Source organism: Erythranthe guttata, chromosome 6 (genome assembly GCF_056151865.1).
Source record: "Erythranthe guttata isolate IM_541 chromosome 6, IM_541, whole genome shotgun sequence".
In the NCBI taxonomy this organism is placed as follows: Eukaryota; Viridiplantae; Streptophyta; class Magnoliopsida; order Lamiales; family Phrymaceae; genus Erythranthe; species Erythranthe guttata.
The window spans coordinates 6,473,547-6,495,174 of record NC_142538.1 but is presented as its reverse complement, the minus strand read 5'-3'; the positions used below and the strand labels follow the sequence as shown (position 1 = coordinate 6,495,174).

The 21,628-nt window shown below is 31.1% G+C and overlaps 2 protein-coding genes and 1 long non-coding RNA gene across 3 annotated transcripts; all 3 read left to right on the top strand.

Annotated features, from left to right (window-relative positions):
- Positions 1-2,662: 2,662 nt before the first annotated feature.
- On the top strand, positions 2,663-5,062 carry LOC105964783 (uncharacterized). Its single transcript, XR_016031527.1, has 4 exons — positions 2,663-2,873; positions 3,007-3,136; positions 3,597-3,661; positions 4,753-5,062. It is a non-coding gene; the product is annotated as an uncharacterized LOC105964783 (long non-coding RNA).
- A 4,506-nt stretch (positions 5,063-9,568) lies between these two features.
- Positions 9,569-12,684, top strand: LOC105964801 (BAG family molecular chaperone regulator 7). The gene is made up of 3 exons (XM_088819725.1): positions 9,569-10,398; positions 11,760-12,041; positions 12,283-12,684. The coding sequence occupies exons 1-3, from the start codon at positions 9,703-9,705 to the stop codon at positions 12,511-12,513; spliced, it is 1,209 nt and encodes a 402-aa protein (XP_088675851.1). The 5' UTR covers positions 9,569-9,702; the 3' UTR covers positions 12,514-12,684.
- A 4,467-nt stretch (positions 12,685-17,151) lies between these two features.
- On the top strand, positions 17,152-20,586 carry SKS2 (SKU5 similar 2). Its single transcript, XM_012989310.2, has 9 exons — positions 17,152-17,571; positions 18,027-18,136; positions 18,222-18,492; positions 18,589-18,727; positions 18,844-19,210; positions 19,299-19,664; positions 19,749-19,827; positions 19,928-20,130; positions 20,221-20,586. Exons 1-9 carry the CDS (start codon positions 17,437-17,439, stop codon positions 20,318-20,320), a joined length of 1,770 nt encoding a protein of 589 aa, XP_012844764.2. The 5' UTR covers positions 17,152-17,436; the 3' UTR covers positions 20,321-20,586.
- Positions 20,587-21,628: the final 1,042 nt, after the last annotated feature.

Below are 21,628 nucleotides of genomic sequence, written 5' to 3'. Positions count from 1 at the left end.
GTGCCCCACCCTGATAAAAAATTTCTGGGTATTACCTGCCCCGAAAAAATATGGGACATAATGGGAATTGACAAAAATAATTGATCGAATATATGGGATGGGGACGGGTTCTGGAAAGTTAGGCTAACAAGTATATGCATTTCGGTCAACGAGAGCTCGTGGCATTGAACCTGGGTTCTAGAGTCAACTCTCGAGCTCGACTCTCAAGAGCCGAGCTACCAATCTTGATTGATCCCGCATCAGCTACCGATTTTTTTTTAGAGAACAAGTTATAAGAAAGTTACTAATCTTGAAAATCAATTTGTTCTTACATTTGTCAAATTTTATAAAAATCACCTAACTTTCATAAATTAACCATGTACGAGATAGAATATATGCAAAATATATGTAGTAATTTATTGAAAATTACCAAATTACCCTACTCCCGCACACGTGCTTCCCATGAATTGGTGAAATAATATCTGAAATATCATGAACAAATAGTAAAAATTGGAAGATTCAAGAAGTAGAAGACAATAAGCAATAGATGGTCTAACTCAGATATCAATGCATATAGATATCTGATCCATCAAACCTAAATCAAGGAACCTATTTTTTTTTTTTTTTTTTTAATATTTTTTTTTCATTACAAATTACAAGGTGTCTGTTTACTTTTTATTTTTCCCCTGATTTTGTGATTGTTACTTTCAATGTGAACCCTCTATTTTTTTTTCTACCTAAAATCCTGGAGATAAAAATGTTTAAGCTAAAATTCTAGGTTTGAAATTCCTTAAACAACTCTAAAAGTTTTTCTCTATTTCGGACATAACTTGACTGCCGCAATAAAAAAGGATTTGACTGGTAAAATAAAAATTGTCTTCATTAAAAAACAAACAAACATCATTTTATATTTCAATTCTTTTTCAACAATACATTTTTTTCAACAACTTCAAATGTGATTTGATCACCACCCTGTATTTTGTCTGATCTCAAATTATAAACAAACATTACTTTATTTCTCAGAATTTATTTCCCCAAAACATATATTTCCATAAAATAAAATGAAAAATAACTTCCAAAACATGTTTCGATAACTTCATAAAACAACTTTTTATTACCTTAATTTAATGAGTAATTGTGTAGTTTGAACTTCCTAGTACTCCAAACGTACAATCAGTTACCATTAATTATACAATCGTACTATATCGACTAATTCTATATAAGAAAGCAAACTGAGCCATGATAATATAATTTCGTTAGCATTGCTATGTGTATACAAGCTGTAACAATTGTCCCACTAGGATGATTTCAAGTTTCCGGTGGCCGAAGCCGGAAGCACTAAAAGAATTCTAAAAGGGGCCGATAATGCTACCACCTCCGAACACTTTTAGATGTCGGGTTGCCATTGCCTCTCTTATTCCTATGCATGCTATGCTGGCTCCGCTACTGAATTGTCTCGATGAGTAATTTAATAATGTTAAAATGAAGTAAGAGTTATTAGTGATGTATTTATTATACACACGTACGTACGATCGAGTGTGCGTGTGTGGGTGGGGTTTGGTTTGGCACTAGGCCCAGATATATATATATATATGCATGACACAGTAGTCAAATATGCTTTGGGGGTGAAATAAAAAAACAGAAAAAAAAAAAAAGAAAAAAAGAAAAAAAAAAGAGAACAGTGTTGATTGAGACCTGACAAAACAGTTAGATAAGGTGAAGTGTTTAACTTGAAATTTACTCAATCATATGTCTTGTCAAATTACACACACACACACACTGCATGCTTTTTTCTTCATGTTACCAGACTATGTACCCTATAACCTACCTCTCTAGTTTACTACAGTCTCTTTTGTCCCTTCCTACACCAAATTCTTGTTTCAAACTAACACAATCTTGGTCTATACATATATTGTTTTTATTATTTTTCTTTATTTCTTTTTTCCTTCTTTGGCTCTTTTTTTTTGAAATATATTCCATAATTAGTTATTTACTATTCTTGCCTTTTTTGCATAAGTTTAGGTCTTTTAACGATAAATATTTTTATTTCATATTATCTGTCGCATTTTACTGTTCTAACTTCTAATTATGTATATTTACTACTCCTAAATAATTATTCTTAATTTTTTCAGTGTATCATTATATATAGAATAAAGAAACGTGAGGTCAACCCTAAAGAACCCCAATTTGATAAGTGTATCTTTATACATAGAAGAAAGAAACATTAAGCTAACCCTAAAAAACTATAATGACATTTTATGCTCTACTAATAATGTAATGGAAAAATGTACAAAATTCAAACCAAATTGCATAGAATCCTTTCAACATTAATCTCCTATTTTTCAGTCATACATCTCTAATTAATTTACAAGTTTTTTTTTTTTGTGCTTTTCAAAGATTACACAACTATATTTTATGTTACTTTTTAAAACTCTTTGTATTCTATTCAATTATTTATTGATATAATTGTTATTGTCATATATTTAATAAATAAATATTTTTTTTAACTTTTCAAACAATAATTGTAAATCCCTAGGCCAACAAAAGCTATTTGAACCGACCTTTTAACTTAAAAGCTTGATCTTTCACTATAATTAACAGACCAGTTGTAGAATCAATACTGTCTAATCATAGACAACTCATATATATATATATACATAGTTCCCCAGTCACAAAAGAAAATATACATCTTTAAATTTCTCAGAATATATATATAAACAATCCATAATATTTCTATAAACTAATTAAATTAAATCACCATATATCAATTAATTATTATGTGTGCCAAAACCATTTTCTTGATCATATTGTTTCTTTGCAGCTTGTCTATGCATGCATGTAATGCTCGCCTTTTAGCTGATATATTGCACAAGAAGCTTCACTACCCTCACAAGGTAATTATTTATTTTCATCTCTTTATATTTAATTATAGTTTTCTTACATATTTAATTACAACTATATATATGTAATTAAGAGAAATTAAATATTGGGTTCTTTTTTTTTTTTTTGTTCCGAATTTGTAAGCAGATCGAGGAAACGAAGCTCGAATCCAGCAACAAAAGTTGTGTGATAAGTTCGAATGGGGAGGAAAGTGATCAAGAAGATGTTTGCAAGAAAAATAAAGGAGGATTAATTAATATTGAAGGAACAAAGTCAGGTGTAATTACTAATCATCATCAATCCATTTATTCCGGGTTTTTTTCCGATTATTCTCGACCAATCACCAGATCTCCTACTCATAACTGAATATATACATATACATACAATGTTTTGTGTTTCAGTTGATTTAGTTCTTAATTATATATCATTTGTGTCTTAATTATTATTATTATTTTTTTATATATTGTTTCTTCCATAAAATTAGTTGGCATTAATTAACGTGACTTACACTCCACACACACACACACACACACACACAAAACCCTACATTGGAAGATGTTACATTTAATTACCAGTTTTTAGCCAAGAACTACTGGTCTAACTCATGATATATACATTACATTTTCTTTTAATTTTCATTTATATATATATATATATATATATATATATATATATATATATATATATGTATATATAGAGAGAGATGTTTGAACTACTTATACATATGAGAAATGCAGGAAGTAGTGAGGATTCTAAGTCTTCTCTTCGCAAGGCTTTGCTGCATGCAACAAAATCTGCAGAGGTAAATAAGAAATTTTTATTCTTTTTTTAAGCTTTTTAATTTGTCCCCAAACAAATTAAAACGCATATATATACTATATGAAAAAAATAAGAGGAAATTACATTAATTAATGATTTATGAAAATTATTTAAAATAAAATAAAATCATAAAGTTGAAATTATAATAATTAAGGATGTAGTTTGTCTTAAAAGAAAATATGTGAGGTCATATATAATATATAGTAGAATTTCGGTAAATTAATAACCTCGATAATATGTTTACTCAGACCTGACTCGATGGCAACGTGCTAAAAAAAATATTTTGTTAAATTAATATTTCACTAAATTGATAAAATTTGGCTGGTCATAATTGTATTAGTTTATAGAGGATTTTTTTTTTTAGAAGAAGTTTATAGAGATTTAACTGTATTAAAATTAAGATTGATATTTACAAATATGAACGGAATAGAGGAGTTCAATAGTAAGAGCCACTGAATGAAAAATATAAATTAAAGAATAGCATTATATATTAATAACGAAATGTAAAATAATAAATTAATAATATACATTAATTAAACACTCAAAATAATTTCTAATGTTACACACTATAACTTAGAACTGGCATCCTATGGAATTAATTAGGGTGAGAGTTATTTTATGTAATGTGGATGGTTAGTGATTTATGTTTTCTTTTTTAATGTTCTAATTATATATTCTAATTTAGACTTAGTTTTGCAAAACTTTTTTTTTGGAAGCCAAATATTAAATTGAAGATTTTGAATAATTATTAGCCATAAATGGTGTATTTCACTGGGTGTAGCATCAAATAAACCGTAACATAATTGTGTTATTTACCTTTTTTAATGATTAAAATTATATTTTTTCCTATAATAGCATATTCATCTAGGAACTAATAAAATAATTAATTTAATATATTATAGAAACGAAAAAAAAAACAATTATTTTGGTGGGGCAAACATGCTTTATTTAAAAATGTCAAAAGAATGTATATTGAGTAGGTGAAAAGTAAAATTATATCGGTGGGCCAAAACATTTTCATCAATTTATTAATTGTTAATTTATTAATTATAACCAATATATTATTAAATGTAGGGTTCAAGATGGACACATCAAAGTATTAGAGAAAAGAATTTAAATTCCTCAATTTTCAAGGAAGAATATCTTTCAGAAACAGATTACCAGCCACCCCATCGCAAATCACCCATTCACAACAAATGATTTTTAATTTTACTTTATACAATAATTATTATCATCATTATTTAATTTCTTATAAAGAGTGTTCGTACTCTGATTATGTTGCCACTTGTAATAATCGATATATTTACGTGAAGGTTTTGTAATTGATAACAATATATAATAACTCATTATATCATGCATGATTAAATTTATTTAAATTTACTAATTATGGAAAAAAGAAATCGTACTTTTTTCGAAAAGGGTATTTGCGATCCGATCCATTCGATTTACACCCCTAATATGGCAACAATACTCATTAGTAATATGCTCAATTGGCAATAATAATTTAATTTAGACTCGCAATAAAAAAATAAAATCTTATAGTTATAGATGTTATTATTCAATAAAATTATTAGTGAGCCTCCTCATGCGATTAATTTTGTAAACATATATATGTAAAGGACAACAAAAAGTATGATCGATTGAATTATTATTAGTTATTACATTAGGGACGTTATAGATAAATCATATTAAGTACTAGATTAATAATTTTAATATTAGATCTAATACAAGGAAAGAAACATAGTACTGAATAAAAAGTCTAATTATCCATTAGGGGTTTAGTTTTCACTATAGTTTAATTAAAAACCTAAATTAATACGATTTGTGCAACCTAACATTATCTAAATAAATGTATTTAATTGGCTCTTTTGTAGTCTGTGTAGCGTACAATTATTTTGCACGCAGATGGGCCGAATCACATTGGGCTTGAGTAAGTTAGAAGACTTTTTTTTTTCTTCTTTTTTTTTTTAATTATTATCATAAAATATTAAAATGTAATACTCCATCGGTTTCATAAGGTGGTGTTTGCTTTTAAAAATAGATTATGAGCTTTTTTCTGCATATAATTTATTTTTACGTGTTTATAAAACAAGCTTCTACTTTTTCTTCTCTTAAAATAAATTGTTTTAAGCTATAATTTTAAAAGCACCATTGTACTTGTTTTTTCTATTTTAATTGATTTTCCAATTAATTTGCAAACACCCTCAACTTTTAGAAATAATCACTTAATCCCAATTTAACTCACAATCACTGACTTCTACTTTTAAATAAGCTTTTACAAACACCATCTAAAGTTTCGTATAACTTTAATTTATACATGTATATACTCAAATTAATTTGTATAAATGATGAATGAATGATATTTTTCTATATCAAAAGTACACCTTATATAATACAATTGAAGATATACTAAATAAACTACCTGAAAGTTAGATCCTTTTATATAATAAATTCAATAATTAAAGAGTTTAGGACAAATGGGAATGGTGAAGAGTTGTCGGAAATCAGAAGCCCATGTGCTCCTCCATACTTTACCTACGATTATGTGCATCACCAAAGATTCTTTCTTGATTTTGTAGGATTTGATCACAAAACATTCTTTATTTTCTCTATCTTTTTATACGAGATTAATTCATAATTAACTAATACAAGAGATGTAAATCATGTGTGACGAGTTCGACCTAGTGACCGTAGATAAGGGAATTCAAGTTTGAGTCAATTGACACAAACTCACTTACTCCAACTGTTAGGTCATCCTTTACGCAACAATTCACGATTTCTTGGTGAAGGTTTTGATATTATACGCAACTACTACGCGATGATCCATCAATTTTACTTACACACTATTTTTTGGTAAATGTTTTGATATTATACGCAACTACTTCTATTTGGTTTTGCTATTCAATAAATCAATCATATGTTCATCATAGCCTCATTTGATTTTTCTTGTGGAGTATAATTCAAATTAGTAATGCTTATAATTTACTTATATGCTAGATAATCCCAATTCATAAATAATTTGACGTGATGTAAAAGCATAATAAAATTGACAATATATTAAAAAAAAAATTAAAATATAATTTGATTGACTTGGATCTTGTTCCTTTTTACGTCAAAGAATTACTATATAATAAAATCGCATAAAAAGCTGTTCTTGTAAAAAAGTAGCGTACAAAAGTGGGGTTTGTAATTTGTAAAACGATTCTGAAAATACATTCAGTTTAGTTAGCTTAATGCATACTTTATTTATGATTTTTTACGAATATTACTTTTATTTATCTTAAAATAAATTAAAAATTAGAATTTATTCTAATATATATTATCTTAAAAAGGCGAAATCACTCGTCAACTAAATGGTTCGTTAAGGCAGCGGACCCGGATCTGGTGGCCACAAGAAACCAACCCTTATTGGAGTTGAAATTCCGACACTGCGACTGCTAGGATTCGTCAACTAAATGGTCCGTTAAGGCAGCGGACCCGGATCTGGTGGTCACAAGGAACCAACCCTCATTGGAGTTGAAATTCCGACACTGCGACTGCCAGAATTCGATCCTAGCACCAACTTACCATCTCCGGAACCAGTTGAGTTACACTCATGTGGGATTGTAATATATATTATCTAACTCCACTTTATCGTGATATTTAAGGAATTTCACAAACATAAATTAAAATTTTGAATTTATTTACAAACTCTATAGTCAATTTTTCCACGACACCCATAATTTTATTCCTGAAAAACAAAAAGGCACTTACAATCATCAACTTCCAATTTAATTTTTAATATTTTTTTTGCAAACAACAACTAAAAGAAAAATTACTATATATTTATTAATTTAATATTTCTACATAAATCATCCAAGTACGATTTTCTAATTTGTAAACTCGAAGATATACTCGTTAAAATAAATATTAAATTTAGCAACTTCACTTAAAAATACTAACTACAATTAAATCTCTAATTAAAAATATTAAATTTACCAACTTCACTTAAAAATACTAACTAATCAATTCAATTAATGTGGTCACATATTCAGTTATCGATAAGTTAATAATTTGTTAATTTATACATTAATTAATTAATGAAAATATTATTAGAATTATCATTTTTGATAAATACCAAAAAAAAAAAATTTGGATGATATGGTGAAATAGTTACTCAATATCTTTGGACTGCCCTAAAAAAATAACATAACTTAGTGATGATGGCAACATGAGAATTGATAAAGACGATAAAGTTGAAGATGATGTTCTAGTTCAAAGGCCGTTTTCGGGACGGAAGCTCTTACAGTAACAATGTTTTGGATAATTTCTTTTCGTTAAGCTATGATAAAAGTAAATCAAAAGTCTTTGCCATAATAATAAAAAAAACTAATGGATAAGATTGGAGGTGAGATTTTCAAAAGCAAAAAGAAACAAGAAAAGCAAAAAGGAATTATATTTTATCAAGTTTTTATAGATTTATAATATATTTTTAATGTCGTTAGTTATTTTTATTCATTATTAATTAATTAATATATTTGATGGGGTCAATTAGAAATTTTAATAAGAGTAAAAAGCAGTTTGCCCCCTAAACTATGAGCCGATTTGCACTTTACCCCCCAAACAAAAAAAATTTGCACGTTTTTACCTGAACTCGTTAATTCGTTGCACGGTGCCCCCTGAACTCAATTTTCCGGCAATTTTGACCGGAAAGTTAAAACATGTGACTTGCACGTGACATTTGCAGGGGTATCTTCGTACATTCACTTACATCTTTAATATTAAATATAAATTATTCTTTAAAAAACAAAAAAATAAAAAATAAAAACAAAACAAAGAAAACAAAAAACAAAAAAAATATTTTGTCTTCTTCCCCCATTCGCCCACCGTGCCACCACCATCCCATACCCATCCCAGCCAAAAATTCCGTCACCCACCGGCCGCCGATCGAGTCTTCGACCACCTTCTCTCTCTCCGAAAAATACACACTAAAAGCTCGCCATTCTGAAATTTCTGTATATCTAATTTCTCCGATTTATGTGTGTGTGTGTGTGTGTGTGTGTGTGTGTGATTGCAGGAAGTCGGCGGTAGATTCAGGCCGTATTCGGCAAATATAAGCTCCTTAATTACTGAACCTGCCAAATGGTAATCTTTTTTTTTTTGGGGATTGATTTTGCAGTTAATTATTTTATTTTATTTTATTGATTTTTGCAAAATCAATTGCAGCCAGCGGTGTACTAAGAGGAATGTTCGTCAAGCTTATCACAATGTCTGCCATGGTTAGTTTTAGTTCTAAAACTGTTTACTACACTGTTATTGTATTCCGTAATAGGAAGCGTAGTAGAGATGGCGATTAGGGTGGGGAGCGACGCAAAGATAAGTCCAAACGAAAAGGGCAAATTTGCCCAATTGCTTAAGAGGGAAACATACGACCAATTCCAACATCTGATCGCTGCTTATTTGCTCCGGCAGACACGCCAGCCGCTGCCATACCGCCGCCGATATCTCCGCCGTTGACGCCACCAGTACACTGTTGAACGGCATCGTTCTCTGTATCTGATCTACAAATCTGATGGTGGACTCTTTTTTTTTTTTTCTAATAATGATTTTGTTTAATTAAATAGTTTCTGTCTTCATTATTAATTATTAATAATTATGTAATTGGTGGTGGAGGCGTTTTTAAGTGATGAGACGTTTTACCCTTCGAAAAATCACGTGAAAGGCACATGTGTGGGATTCCGGCAAAAATGCCCGGAATATTCCTTTTTTAAGGTACCGTGCAACGAAAACCGTAGTTTAGGTAAAAACGTGCAAAAAAATTTTGTTTTGGGGGTAAAGTGCAAAACGGGCTATAGTTTAGGGGGTAAACTGTTTTTTACTCTTTTAATAAATATAAATTTAATATTATTTTAGTAATGAACCCACAAATATATCCACAAAACCAAGCTATACATATACATATACATACATATATATACATTCATTTCTATATATATCATCACCTCAATCGCGACCGAGTTTTTCTTGATTTTAAATCTGATAAAAATGAGGAGGTTCAGGAGATTCGACATTGTCGAAGAAACCTCCATTTTCTCCCCTCCGAAAACCCTTTTCCTGAACCCCTTCTTCCCTTCGTTCGCCATTGTTGAAGACGAGTTTCACCACGCTTTCGACCTTCTAGAATATTCCCACCCTCCACACTTTCCTCTCGATGAATTTGACGCCGTCGCCGATCTGATCCGGTTCGAGAAAACCCCATCCCGGACCTCGACCCGCCGGATCTCCCGCCGGGTCGGACCCAGTGAGCTGTACCTGCAGGCGATATCCGATCGCGTGTCGGAATTGGAGATCGGTTTGGAAAGCCTATTGAAAGAGGAGAAGGCGAGGAAGAAGAAGCAGATCGGCGAGCGGAAGTACACGTGGACGGCGGAGATTGAGGAGCCGGACGAAGACCGGAAGTACAAATGGACGGCGGGGATTAAGAACGGCGAGGATGGGTGTAACGTGTTGGAGAAGAGTTACAAATGTACGGCTCAGATTAAAGGCAAGGGCAAGGGCGGTGATTGCCGTCCGATCGAACGGAGTTACACGGTTAATGTGTCGACCGGCGGCAAATCGGAAAAGGAGACGAAGAAGAAGAAAGGTGATAAAGTGAAGGAGAAGGGTAAGCAGGTGGGCCCCACCGCCCGCATTGTTGAGATTGAAGAGCCCTCACGCCATGGTGGCGTTGTGTTGAGGCAGGTCAGTGTTTGCTCTGTTTTAATTAATTAATTCAATTTTTTTTTTTTTTATTAATCCGATTTCTGAATATTTTAATTGTGATGAACAATATGAATTTGGCTCTTCTTCTGAATATTTTATTATAAGTAACTATAGAGTATCCTTTGTGGTGGAAACAATTTGTGAAGGTCTCTTTGCCTATTTGTATGTTTGTGTTGTTTCGATTAGTCCGAGGCGACGAAGAAGTGAGTCGATATTCGATGTTTTGAAGAAATTTTGATAGATCGGTTCACATGTACTGATTAATGGCAGCATTTGCCTTTCGTTTAATCTGCAAAAACCTTCTCTTTATAAGAGTTAGATATACATGTATAATATATATGCATGTATATAATCGTTTCGAACAATTAATGTAGTTTATGTCTGATTCGATGCAGAATTTTGGATGAGAGTTGAAAATATTGAAAGTTCTATGTATATTTACTAGGAGTGCAAGTTGGAACGGAGCTTCCAATTTCCACCGGTTCCGATCGAAAAGTTCCGATTTTGGAACAACTTTTTTCATTCCGACTTTCGAAATTCTGATTTCCGAATTTTTCCGACTTTTTTTGGATTGGAATTAGAATTATATAAAAAAATTGGAATTTCCGATTTCCGATTTCCGATGCGATTTAATTTCCAAAATTATTTCCGAAAAATTCCGACTTTTTCCCAAAAAATACACCTATAAATTATATATATTATAGTACTTATTTTAAGTTTTTTTTTTGTTTTTTTTTTTTTGTTTTCTGAAACAATAATATGATTGAAGTTTTGTTTAAGGATTTTGACATATTGAATTATTGGTAGCAGTTTTATTGGATATCACGATGTGGTTTAATTTTTTGAACTGAAATTTAGTAGTTATTAGTTTTACTTTTATCGACGTGGATGTTCTTATGTTTGGAAAATTATGAAATTTTCAGAAAATTTCCGCTAAGTTTTGAAATTTTAAAACTTATGTGATTTCCGAAATTCCGAAATTTCCAGGTCTTTTAGAATTGGAATGAATTTTTAGATTCCGAAAATTTTGGAATTGAAATTGATTTTGTACTTCCAATTTTTTTTTGGAAATTTTCCGAAAAAACTAATGCCGTTCCGATGCATCCGACTTTCACCCCTAATCTTTACAAATAAAGTAGGCTTGAGAGTTAGTGGATGCCACATAATTTTCGGAAAGAAAAAATCGTTTTGGAGACGGATCCGTAAATTGGAACATTCCCCAAGAAAATATGAAATCGTCTAGACGTATTTTTTTTATTCAATTCTTGTTTTCGCTTACAAATTGAGGCTCGTTTCAATATTTATTCAACATGTTTCTCCTTTCATTCGTGTGTTGAAAGGCCTTTGCTAAGAGAGCGGAGAAGAGAAACGGAAAGAAAAAGGAGCTCTCTCCACAAGACGCAGCTTCTCTTATTCAAATCAGTTTCCGGGCTTATTTAATTCGAAGGTCTCAATCTCTACGCGCACTTCGCGAGCTGGCAATTGCAAAGTCAAAATTGAAGGAAATAAGGTCTTTGTTCAACAACTTCTCTTATCGCCGTCGTTTATCAAACAATGCCGAAGAGCGTCAGAGATTCTCCGAAAAAATCATCGTTCTTCTTCTCACCGTTGACGCTATTCCGGTACCACCCTATCATACACATACATATATAGTTAATACAGTCGGGACTAACAAAATTCTATTAATTTAGAGAAATATTAAATTATCGAAATAATAATTTAATATGTATTTACCGAGTTGGGCCAGGAATAAAGTATTATTTAAGCGAGGTTATTAATTTATCGAGGTTCTACCGTACATACATATATTTATGTGCTCTTTTAATGGGTTTCTTTTTTCTTTTCTTTTTTTGGGGGATTTAGGGTTATGATGTGATGGTTAGGGGGGCGAAGAAATCAATGGTGGAAGAGCTGGAGGGTATGCTTGATGTGGTGGAGCCTCAAGAAGCTTCCGGAAGGTCTTTGTCGATGAGGAGGAGAATGTTCGATATGCCAGATGGCACTATCAACAAGGAACTCGCTGCTGGTGTTGCGCAGGTGGTTCAAATGCTTGATCAAGAGCAAACTAGCGGTTCTCAAAGTTTCGATGTTTGATTGTAATAAAACTAACGCATGTTTTTGCGTATTTAGCTGAACAACTTGATTTTATTTTCGTTCTTAGAAATATTTCGTGTAAGTGTCGAGACTTGTGTTCTAGTTTTATCTTTAACATGTGGACGAAGATCTGAATTCTTTGTGAAATTAATGATGTTTAATTTGCTTTGATTGAGGTTATAGCTTGGAGCCTTGGATTGACGTTTGGAATAATGTCGAGTTCGGGCAGTGAAGCCCCTAAATGTGGGGCTTTTTTTCGGGTTAAAACGAAAACCCGAAAACCCGAAATCTAAAACCTGAAAACCTAGGTTGAAACAACTCGAGCATTAGTTTCTCCAATTAGAATGTGCGAGGGAGGTGTGGAGTTTATTCGGTAATATTTTTGGCATTCTTACCATTGATACGTTTATTTCTCGAAACTTGTATTTGATTTTGAACTGGAAAAAAGGGAAAAAAATAAACTATCGGAACGTGAACCGAGAAAAACCAAAATTGAATTGAACCGAAGAATTGTAAGACCGACATACTTGGTTTTTAATCTTACAAAAGCGATACATTTCTTGGAAGAGGGAGTTATGGTTAGTCGTCCCGTAAGGAATGATCTAACGGTTGGATCAAGTGAGCCTGCAAGTTGTAATTTTTTCAAAGAAAAATATAGGTGTATGAATATTTTATTTATTTATATTTCTTTTGACTTGTTTATGGATTTTCTTGGTTTGATTAAAGTGTTTTAATTAGTGTATCCAAGCCCAAGGCGTGAAAGCGATCAGTTATCTATCTTCTTTGTCTTTTTCTTTATTTATTATTATTTTTTTTCTTTCTTTTTGGTCTTTCAATGAATTCTTTTATTAAAATAAAAAAAGTTGAGATAATTCAGATAATGTTTTCTGTTTGAAGGTAGTTAGGCAACCAAGAGGGTGATTTGTTGAATGAAATTTAAATGTGCATGGGTAGATTGAACGAGAAGCAATTGCATGCTTTCGGACCCAATTTGTAATTTTGCTAATACTAATTAATTAATAAACAATTCCTCTTCTCAAACTAATTATATATAAATGAATATAATTTATTTACCATCGGTCAATTGACCCGCGTTTGAAATCCCTTGCTAACGGTGTTGACGGTAGCTAGGTAGAACTTGTCACACATTATTAGTCTAATGTAATTGACATCTCTAGTATAATTTGCAAGCTATTATACGAGAATGTAGGTATACTCAGTACATCTGTATGGTTGGATGCGTGTTCCTTCATTACGATATAAAAATCTCGCATATAATTGTAAATGAAGACACAAGCCGATTGTTGATCTCTTTGAATTTATTCTATATCACATCATGTAAAATATATGTAACATCAACAATATTGGTCACTTAATTTAATTACTAATTCATTTTAATATACTTATTTAATTAATAGATTCTAGATTAAGAGAAATTAGCTATGTAAAATATATACAATAATGCCTTCTAGCTCGAATCTAATATGGATATATAACATCCACTTCAAGAAATAATGTATGTTATACCTAAAGCCAAGGCTATGAATTTAAAATTTCATTATTTTTTTTAAATTCTTAAATTCAAATACTAAGGAGAAAATGAAAGAAGGAAAACGACTATGGATAAGGACATTTTTTTAATTTACGGAAATGGAAAATAAAATAAAAATATAGTTGTATATATATATATATATATATATATATATATATATATATATATATATATATATATATATATATATATATATATATATATATATATAACTTTTTTGTTGGTTTTAGTTATTGCAAACTAACCTTAGCCACTTAGCCAGCTCATTTTTTGTTTTTCTTCTTTTGTTTCTTTGTTCATTTTCTAGACTACACGTAAAAATTAGACTTTATTCTACATTAGTAAATTATCAATGAATTAGTCGATAAATTAACTCAATTATAAAATAGGGTAAATATCACTTAAATCCTCGATAATCACATGCTTTGGCAAATGAATCTTTAATGCTCGTAATATCAACACATAATTCCCTTGTGGTTGATAGGGATATCGTCTATAGTTTTTCCGTCAAAATTAATTTTGTGTTTCAAACATCAAATACTACAATTTTTGCATATGGTGCCCTTGTGCTTACAACTTTCTTTAATGTTTAACCACGTAGTTAAGTTTTAACAAAAAAAAAAAAAAAACTAAGGAACGTTACTCCCTGCCAAATACAACGAAAATATTAACTGATATTACAAGCACAATGAGAGTCATTTGCAAAAACTTGTAACTGCAAAAGGGTTAAAGTGATAGTTATCCTTATAAAAATGATTTTTTTTTTTTTCATAAATTTATTTAGGGTTCATAGTATTTTCATTCAATTATTGAGTCGGTGTTCCAATTCAGGCTAAAATCAACTTGAATATTTTTCAGACGCACCTAAGACCTATTTATTAATTCCTAAAAAAATGAAATTAGTTGGGTTTTTGTTTGGACGTCCATTCAGTATTGAAACTGAAAATATATTTATGTGATAGAACAATATTTTTACTCAATTGCCAATATTGTGTGATGATGACATTTTCTCTCTAATTTAGTATTTAGTGATGGTAAGTGAAAATGACTAGTAGCTAGTGAAAGTAATTTAATTCGCCTTCATAATCTTTTTTTTTTTTTTTTTTTTTTTTATATATATATATTATTATTTAGATAATTTAAATTAATGATTGTTTTATGCAAAAACTTGGTAATTGACCTTCATATATTAGTAACAAAGACAAGCCTTTTAAAATTTGATATTGAGTAAGAGCTTGTCTACTTATTCATCCACGAGCAGAATACAATCACCTCCCTGAGGTAAAATTGTAATTACAAATTTTTTTCATATTATTGAGAAATTATATCGACCCTCAGTTTGTGATCTTACATCCACTATCCTACAAAATGATATGTTTATCTTTAAACTAAGCTCTGTAATTAAGCTGTTTGATTGATTTTTAGTGAAACGAGAAAATATAATTATCCTTAGAAAAAAAAATTAGATTTGAATGGTGTTTGGCAAATCACCCCATAAATTTAAATACTCGAATATGAATTAGGAAACTGAATTTAAATAAAATCCAAAATTATGAACTTAAATTTTGTAAATGTTAATGTTAAACTTTTTTTTTTAGTAAATCTTAAACTTTTGATATATACTAAATAACACGCACTCATGTATATATATGTGTTTACAATATAAATATAAAATCACGATGCAGCATCTCATAGATCGGATATTAGCTAGAAGCAAAACAAGGAGTAAATCAAAAAAAATTGCCAGGTCAGCAAATTGGCGCCAAGCCAAAGGTATAAAGGAAAGGGCAACAAAAGCGCAAATTTGGTAGTGGATAAATTTGCCGGTGTCTGTTTGTTTCCAATGGGCCCCACATAAATCCCGTTCGCCATGTGTGGGACCCATTTATTTGCATGCAAAAAGCGTTGAATGGCCACCGGTAATTGCCGGTTGTTTTAAAAAAACAAAAATAAAGCTCGAGTATTTATAATATTTGTGTCAAAAAAATGATTCGAATATCAATGGACGATTTGGGGAATAAACTTTCCAAATAAAAGAAATATTGGTGCAATATTTAATGTGAAACGAATTAATTCCAATTAAATTTAATAGATTTTATTATTATAGATTATAAATTAAGAAGTTTTGCGGGAAAAAAAATATTCTTTTACTTTTTTTCCTTTTGTACAAGATTATGTGTAATATTGCACTTGCACTTGCATTCTTTTAAAAGTCAAAAAAATTATCATTTCGGATTGAATATATTGGGAAATAAATAAATTTTATTACCATGAACTGTTATAATATTGAAGTTTATTATGGTAATAATCCTCTGTATATTATAAGTAGTGAATCTTCAATATAACATTTTCCTTATTCAGACAATGTAATGAAATAAATATAATCCTGTAAATCATTAAAATTCATTTTTACTTACATTAATTGTGTTATTTTTTGAATAATCTGCAGAACAAGAAGAGGAAAACAACATTAAATGCAATTTTCATTACAAACTTTTAAGAAAACTAATAAATACGTATTTAATATAATAAATTTATCGTTTTACGAATTACTCTCGGTCTTTCCATTGGTGATGTTTGAGAGAATTTAGGAATAATATGAAGAAAAAAAATGCAAGAATTCTGACAGACAGACAATATGAAATAATAAAATTTCCGATCGATAATTAATTTAATCAAAATCAATATGTGAATTTATCATAAAAACAAATCAATATGTGAAAATAGAGAAATAAGGAAAGTAAAAAAAAATGAATAAATCAACAATCTTGTATGTATTTATCACACGGTACAGCATAGTATAAACCCTATTTTTTATGTAGAAATTCCAAATCGAGTTAATTTTATTCTTCAATTTGTTAATTCAGAAAATTAATCAAAATACTAAAAAAACCATTTATTTATTTCTTAATAATAATAATAATAATAATAATAATAATAATAATAATAATAATAATAATAATAATAATAATAATAATAATAATAAGTAATAAGTAATAATAATGACACAAAGTGAAACCGGCTGTAAAAGTAACCGGTAAAGGAAAAAAACGCCTATCACGCCACACAATTCTAGAACGAAATATATAGACATGAATACTTCATACCAGCATTTAGAGAGAGAAAGAGGAGAGAGAGAGAATCAAAAGCCAGCACAGCACAGCACAGCAGTTAGCCGCAGAGAATCAAAATTAATTAGCACTCACTCCGTTCCTCTGCATTTTGCCGCAGCGAAGTTTCTTCATGTGAAAAAAAACACTGAATAAACTTGGCTCTGGAAAACCAAAAAAAAAAAAAAAAAACAAAAACACTGATTTATTTTTTTGTTATTTGTTAATTAATAAAAGTTTCTGCGCTCGCTCAATTCGTTAATGGCGGCTTTTCGTCTGCTGTATTTGATTTTCGTCGGTTTGCTATTTGGTGTGTGTTTTGGCGCCGACCCCTTCGCCAACTTCGAATTGGATATCTCTTACATCACTGCCTCTCCGCTTGGTGTTCCTCAACAGGTTAAATAATTATTTCTTCATTTTTTCAATTTTTCAATTTTTCAATTTTCATCCGTTCACTGTGTGTGTTTGTGTGTGTGTTTTTTTTGTTTTTCTGTTTTGGTTATTGGTGAAGTTAGGATTTATCGAATTTGATTCTGTTTTTTTGACTTGTGCGGATTTGTGACTTCTCAATTTTGTAAATTGGATTTTGACTATGGATAAACACTAGCAGTAAATTCTATGCTATACAGATTTTATTCTATTCCGTTTCGGGTTCGATTTCGATTTCGATTTCGATTTACATTAATTTGCTCTGTACATACAGTTCTCATTTCTCATATCTGGTGTTCTTCCAAAAACTACTATTTTTTTCTTTGTTAGTTGTTATTTTATAATTCATTTTTATTTATTTATTTATTTATTTAATATTTGCATCAGATTATATTTATATGCAATTCACTCCCTTTTTACAGGTAATAGCAGTAAATGGGAAATTCCCAGGCCCTGTTCTCAATGTCACAACTAATTACAACGTCGCCGTAAACGTCAAGAACAAACTAGACGAAAATCTCCTCATGACATGGTGAACAATTATATCCCAATTTTCCACAGATTTCAATTTGATTTTTCCGATTTATTTAATTCCCACTAATTCATTCATTTTCCAGGTCCGGAATCCAGATGCGTCGATCTTCGTGGCAAGACGGTGTTCTCGGCACCAATTGCCCGATCCCACCGAAATGGAACTGGACTTATCAATTCCAAGTCAAGGATCAAATCGGGAGCTTCTTTTACTACCCTTCGCTCGGCATGCAAAGATCGTCTGGTGGATTCGGCCCTTTCATCGTCAATAATCGGGACATTATTCCCATTCCCTTCAATACCCCCGATGGCGATATCGTAATTATGATCGGCGATTGGTATACTCGCAACCATACGGTATAATCCTTTTTCGATAATTTTGTATTATGCACTCGGATTGTAGAGTACGACATTATAATTAATTTCGGTTAATGCATAAAAAAAAATCATTAGGCTCTTCGAAATGCACTCGATGGTGGAAAAGAATTAGGAATGCCTGATGGAGTTCTTATTAACGGAAAAGGACCCTATAGATACAACACCTCTCTCGTACCCGATGGAATCGAGCACGAAACTATAAACGTTGATCCGGGTAAAATTTTAAATCTTCACAAAATTCGATTAGTTCGATTCATTTTTATTTTTTAATAATTAACGTTTCTTGTTTTTTTTTTTTTTTTTTTTTTTTTTGTTTTTTTGAAATTGCAGGTAAAACGTACAGAATTCGTGTGCATAATGTAGGAGTATCGACTAGTTTGAATTTCCGAATACAGGGCCACAATTTGCTATTGGCAGAGACAGAAGGCTACTACACGTCGCAGCAGAACTACACGAGCATGGATATACACGTGGGCCAGTCGTTCTCGTTTCTAGTCACAATGGATCAGAACGCAAGCACTGATTATTACATAGTAGCGAGTGCTAGGTTTGTGAATGAATCACTCTGGCAAAAGGTCACAGGCGTTGCGGTTTTACATTACTCCAACTCAAAAGCGGGCCCCACAGGCCCGCTCCCTGACCCACCTAACGATGTTTACGACCGTTCGTATTCGCTCAACCAGGCTATGTCCATCAGGTCTGTTTATTATAATTGTGTTTGTAATAAAATTTCTTTTTTGTTTCTTATTATCTTTTTTTTTTTTCATGTTTTATGTATGGTTCAGGCAGAACGTGAGTGCTAGTGGGGCCCGCCCTAACCCACAGGGCTCGTTCCACTACGGTTCGATAAATGTGACCGACGTGTATGTGCTCAAGAGTGGTCCGCCTTTGACTATAGACGGGAAATTAAGAGCTACGTACAACGGGATTTCGTTTGTGAATCCCGATACTCCCATACGCCTTGCTGATGTGTACAAAGTGAAGGGCGACTATAAGCTCGATTTTCCGAAGACGCCCTCGGATAGGGCTGCCGTTGTGGATAGATCCCTCATCAATGCAACTTATAAAGGGTTCATCGAAATTATATTGCAGAACAATGATACCATTGTGCAAACGTTTCACCTTGATGGATATTCTTTCTTTGTAGTCGGGTATATAATATATATAATTTTCATATATACTTAAAAATGAATTCTTTATCGAGTTTAATTAATTTTTTGATTAATTTTGTGCAGGATGGGCTATGGTGAATGGACGGAGAAAAACAGAGGATCGTACAATAGGTGGGACGCAATATCTCGTTCCACTGTCCAGGTATGCAATAAAAGCTCGTTTATTGGTGTTTGTTAATATTTAGTGTTAATCAAGAACCATTTATTTTATAATTTTATTACATGTATGTATGTATGGACAGATTTTTCCGGGAGGATGGACAGCTGTGTTTGTGTCTCTCGACAACGTGGGTGCGTGGAATCTTAGGACAGAGAATCTTGATAGGTGGTATCTTGGGCAGGAAACATACATGAGAATTATTAATCCAGAAGATTCCGGAAACAAAACGGAGTTGCCTGTGCCCGATAATGTTCTCTACTGCGGAGCCCTCAGCCACATGCAAAAGTATTTTACGACACTAATTATTACATAAGTCCACACTAATCTCATTTAACTTGTTGATACTAATATATGCTTTCTTATGTTACTTTGCAGGCCGCAGAAAACTTCGTTAGCCTCGTCTCTGAAAGTAGACTCGCATTTCTGTGTTGTTCTGGTAATAGCGTATCTTACAGCGATATTTCTCGCATTTTAAGCTAAGGAATAATTGTAGTTTGGTGAAATATTTACAATTGTTGGAAGAACTTCCTGATAGAAATCGTGTTATTTTTACTTCGATTTAGGAAAACTTTTTTTTTCTTCCTTTTTTCGAACTATTGAATTTGATGATATACATTGTTTGTGTGGAATTGTCCAAAGTACTTTCGTAGTGTGTGATTGTAGGTGATTGTGTTGTTGCAGATGTAACATTCTTTGTGTGCCCAAAGATGGGATTCTTTAATATAAATTTTCCTTTTTAAATTATATTTATTGGTGGACCTTTTTGGGTTTGTATGTTGTTTTATTTGTTTTGTTTTACATTTTGTTCTTATTTGTTGACTTAGAGGGTGTTTGGCTGAGATTACAAGTTGTTAAAAAAAGCTTATAAGTTCTTAAAGTTTTTGGTAATTTAAAAAAAAAAATTTAATTTGTTTACAAATAAGTTGTTGAAAAGAGCTTCTAAGTTCTTCTCAAAGTATTTGGTAATTTAAAAAAAATAACTTTAATTTCTTTATAAATAAGTTGTTGAAAAGCAAATAAAACCTTTTTATTTAAGATCTTATAATGAATAAAAATAATTTATAAGATCATAATCCAAACACTTTAAAAAATTAATTCTAAAATTATGATGCAACAACTTATTAACTCTTAAAATAACTTATTAAGCATAAAAACTTATCAACTGTTTAAAATAAATTTAGCCAAACATGCCCTTAGATTCGTAGCTAGTTCTGCAGTGATGATGCATATATCTCTTCGGTAAAATTAGGGGTGTGCGCGGGCCATAAACCCGCGGGTTCTATCAAAACCCGCCCTCGTCCCGTTAAACAACGGTTCTTGATTTTGAAGAACCAAACTTGTGGGTTTTTAACGGGTTTATGATAGACGGGTCCATGGCGGGTTTGTAGTAGGACCCAACCTTTACGGGTCGAAACCCGTTATCGTCTAAACTATTTTTTTTATATATATAATTATAAGTTTTACCGGAGAATAATTAGAAACTAAAATGAATAACCTAAAATTTTAAATTGAAGCCAAACATAAATAATGTAAGTGTCAAGAGTAAATAAAAATTAATATAAAACTAAAAATAACTAATTCATAACTTAAAAAGACAAAATTTAAATAAAATAAATATAATTTTTTCAAGCATAACCAACGCTATTAAGCTTCATTCAACACCATTTTCTTTCTTTTTTTTTTGCTGCCGTGTGTTGACCGTTGTATATATATGTTTTTTTTCCTACATTTTCTTAGAAATTTTCATAATCTTTATAGCTATTACTTCCACAATTATAGTTTA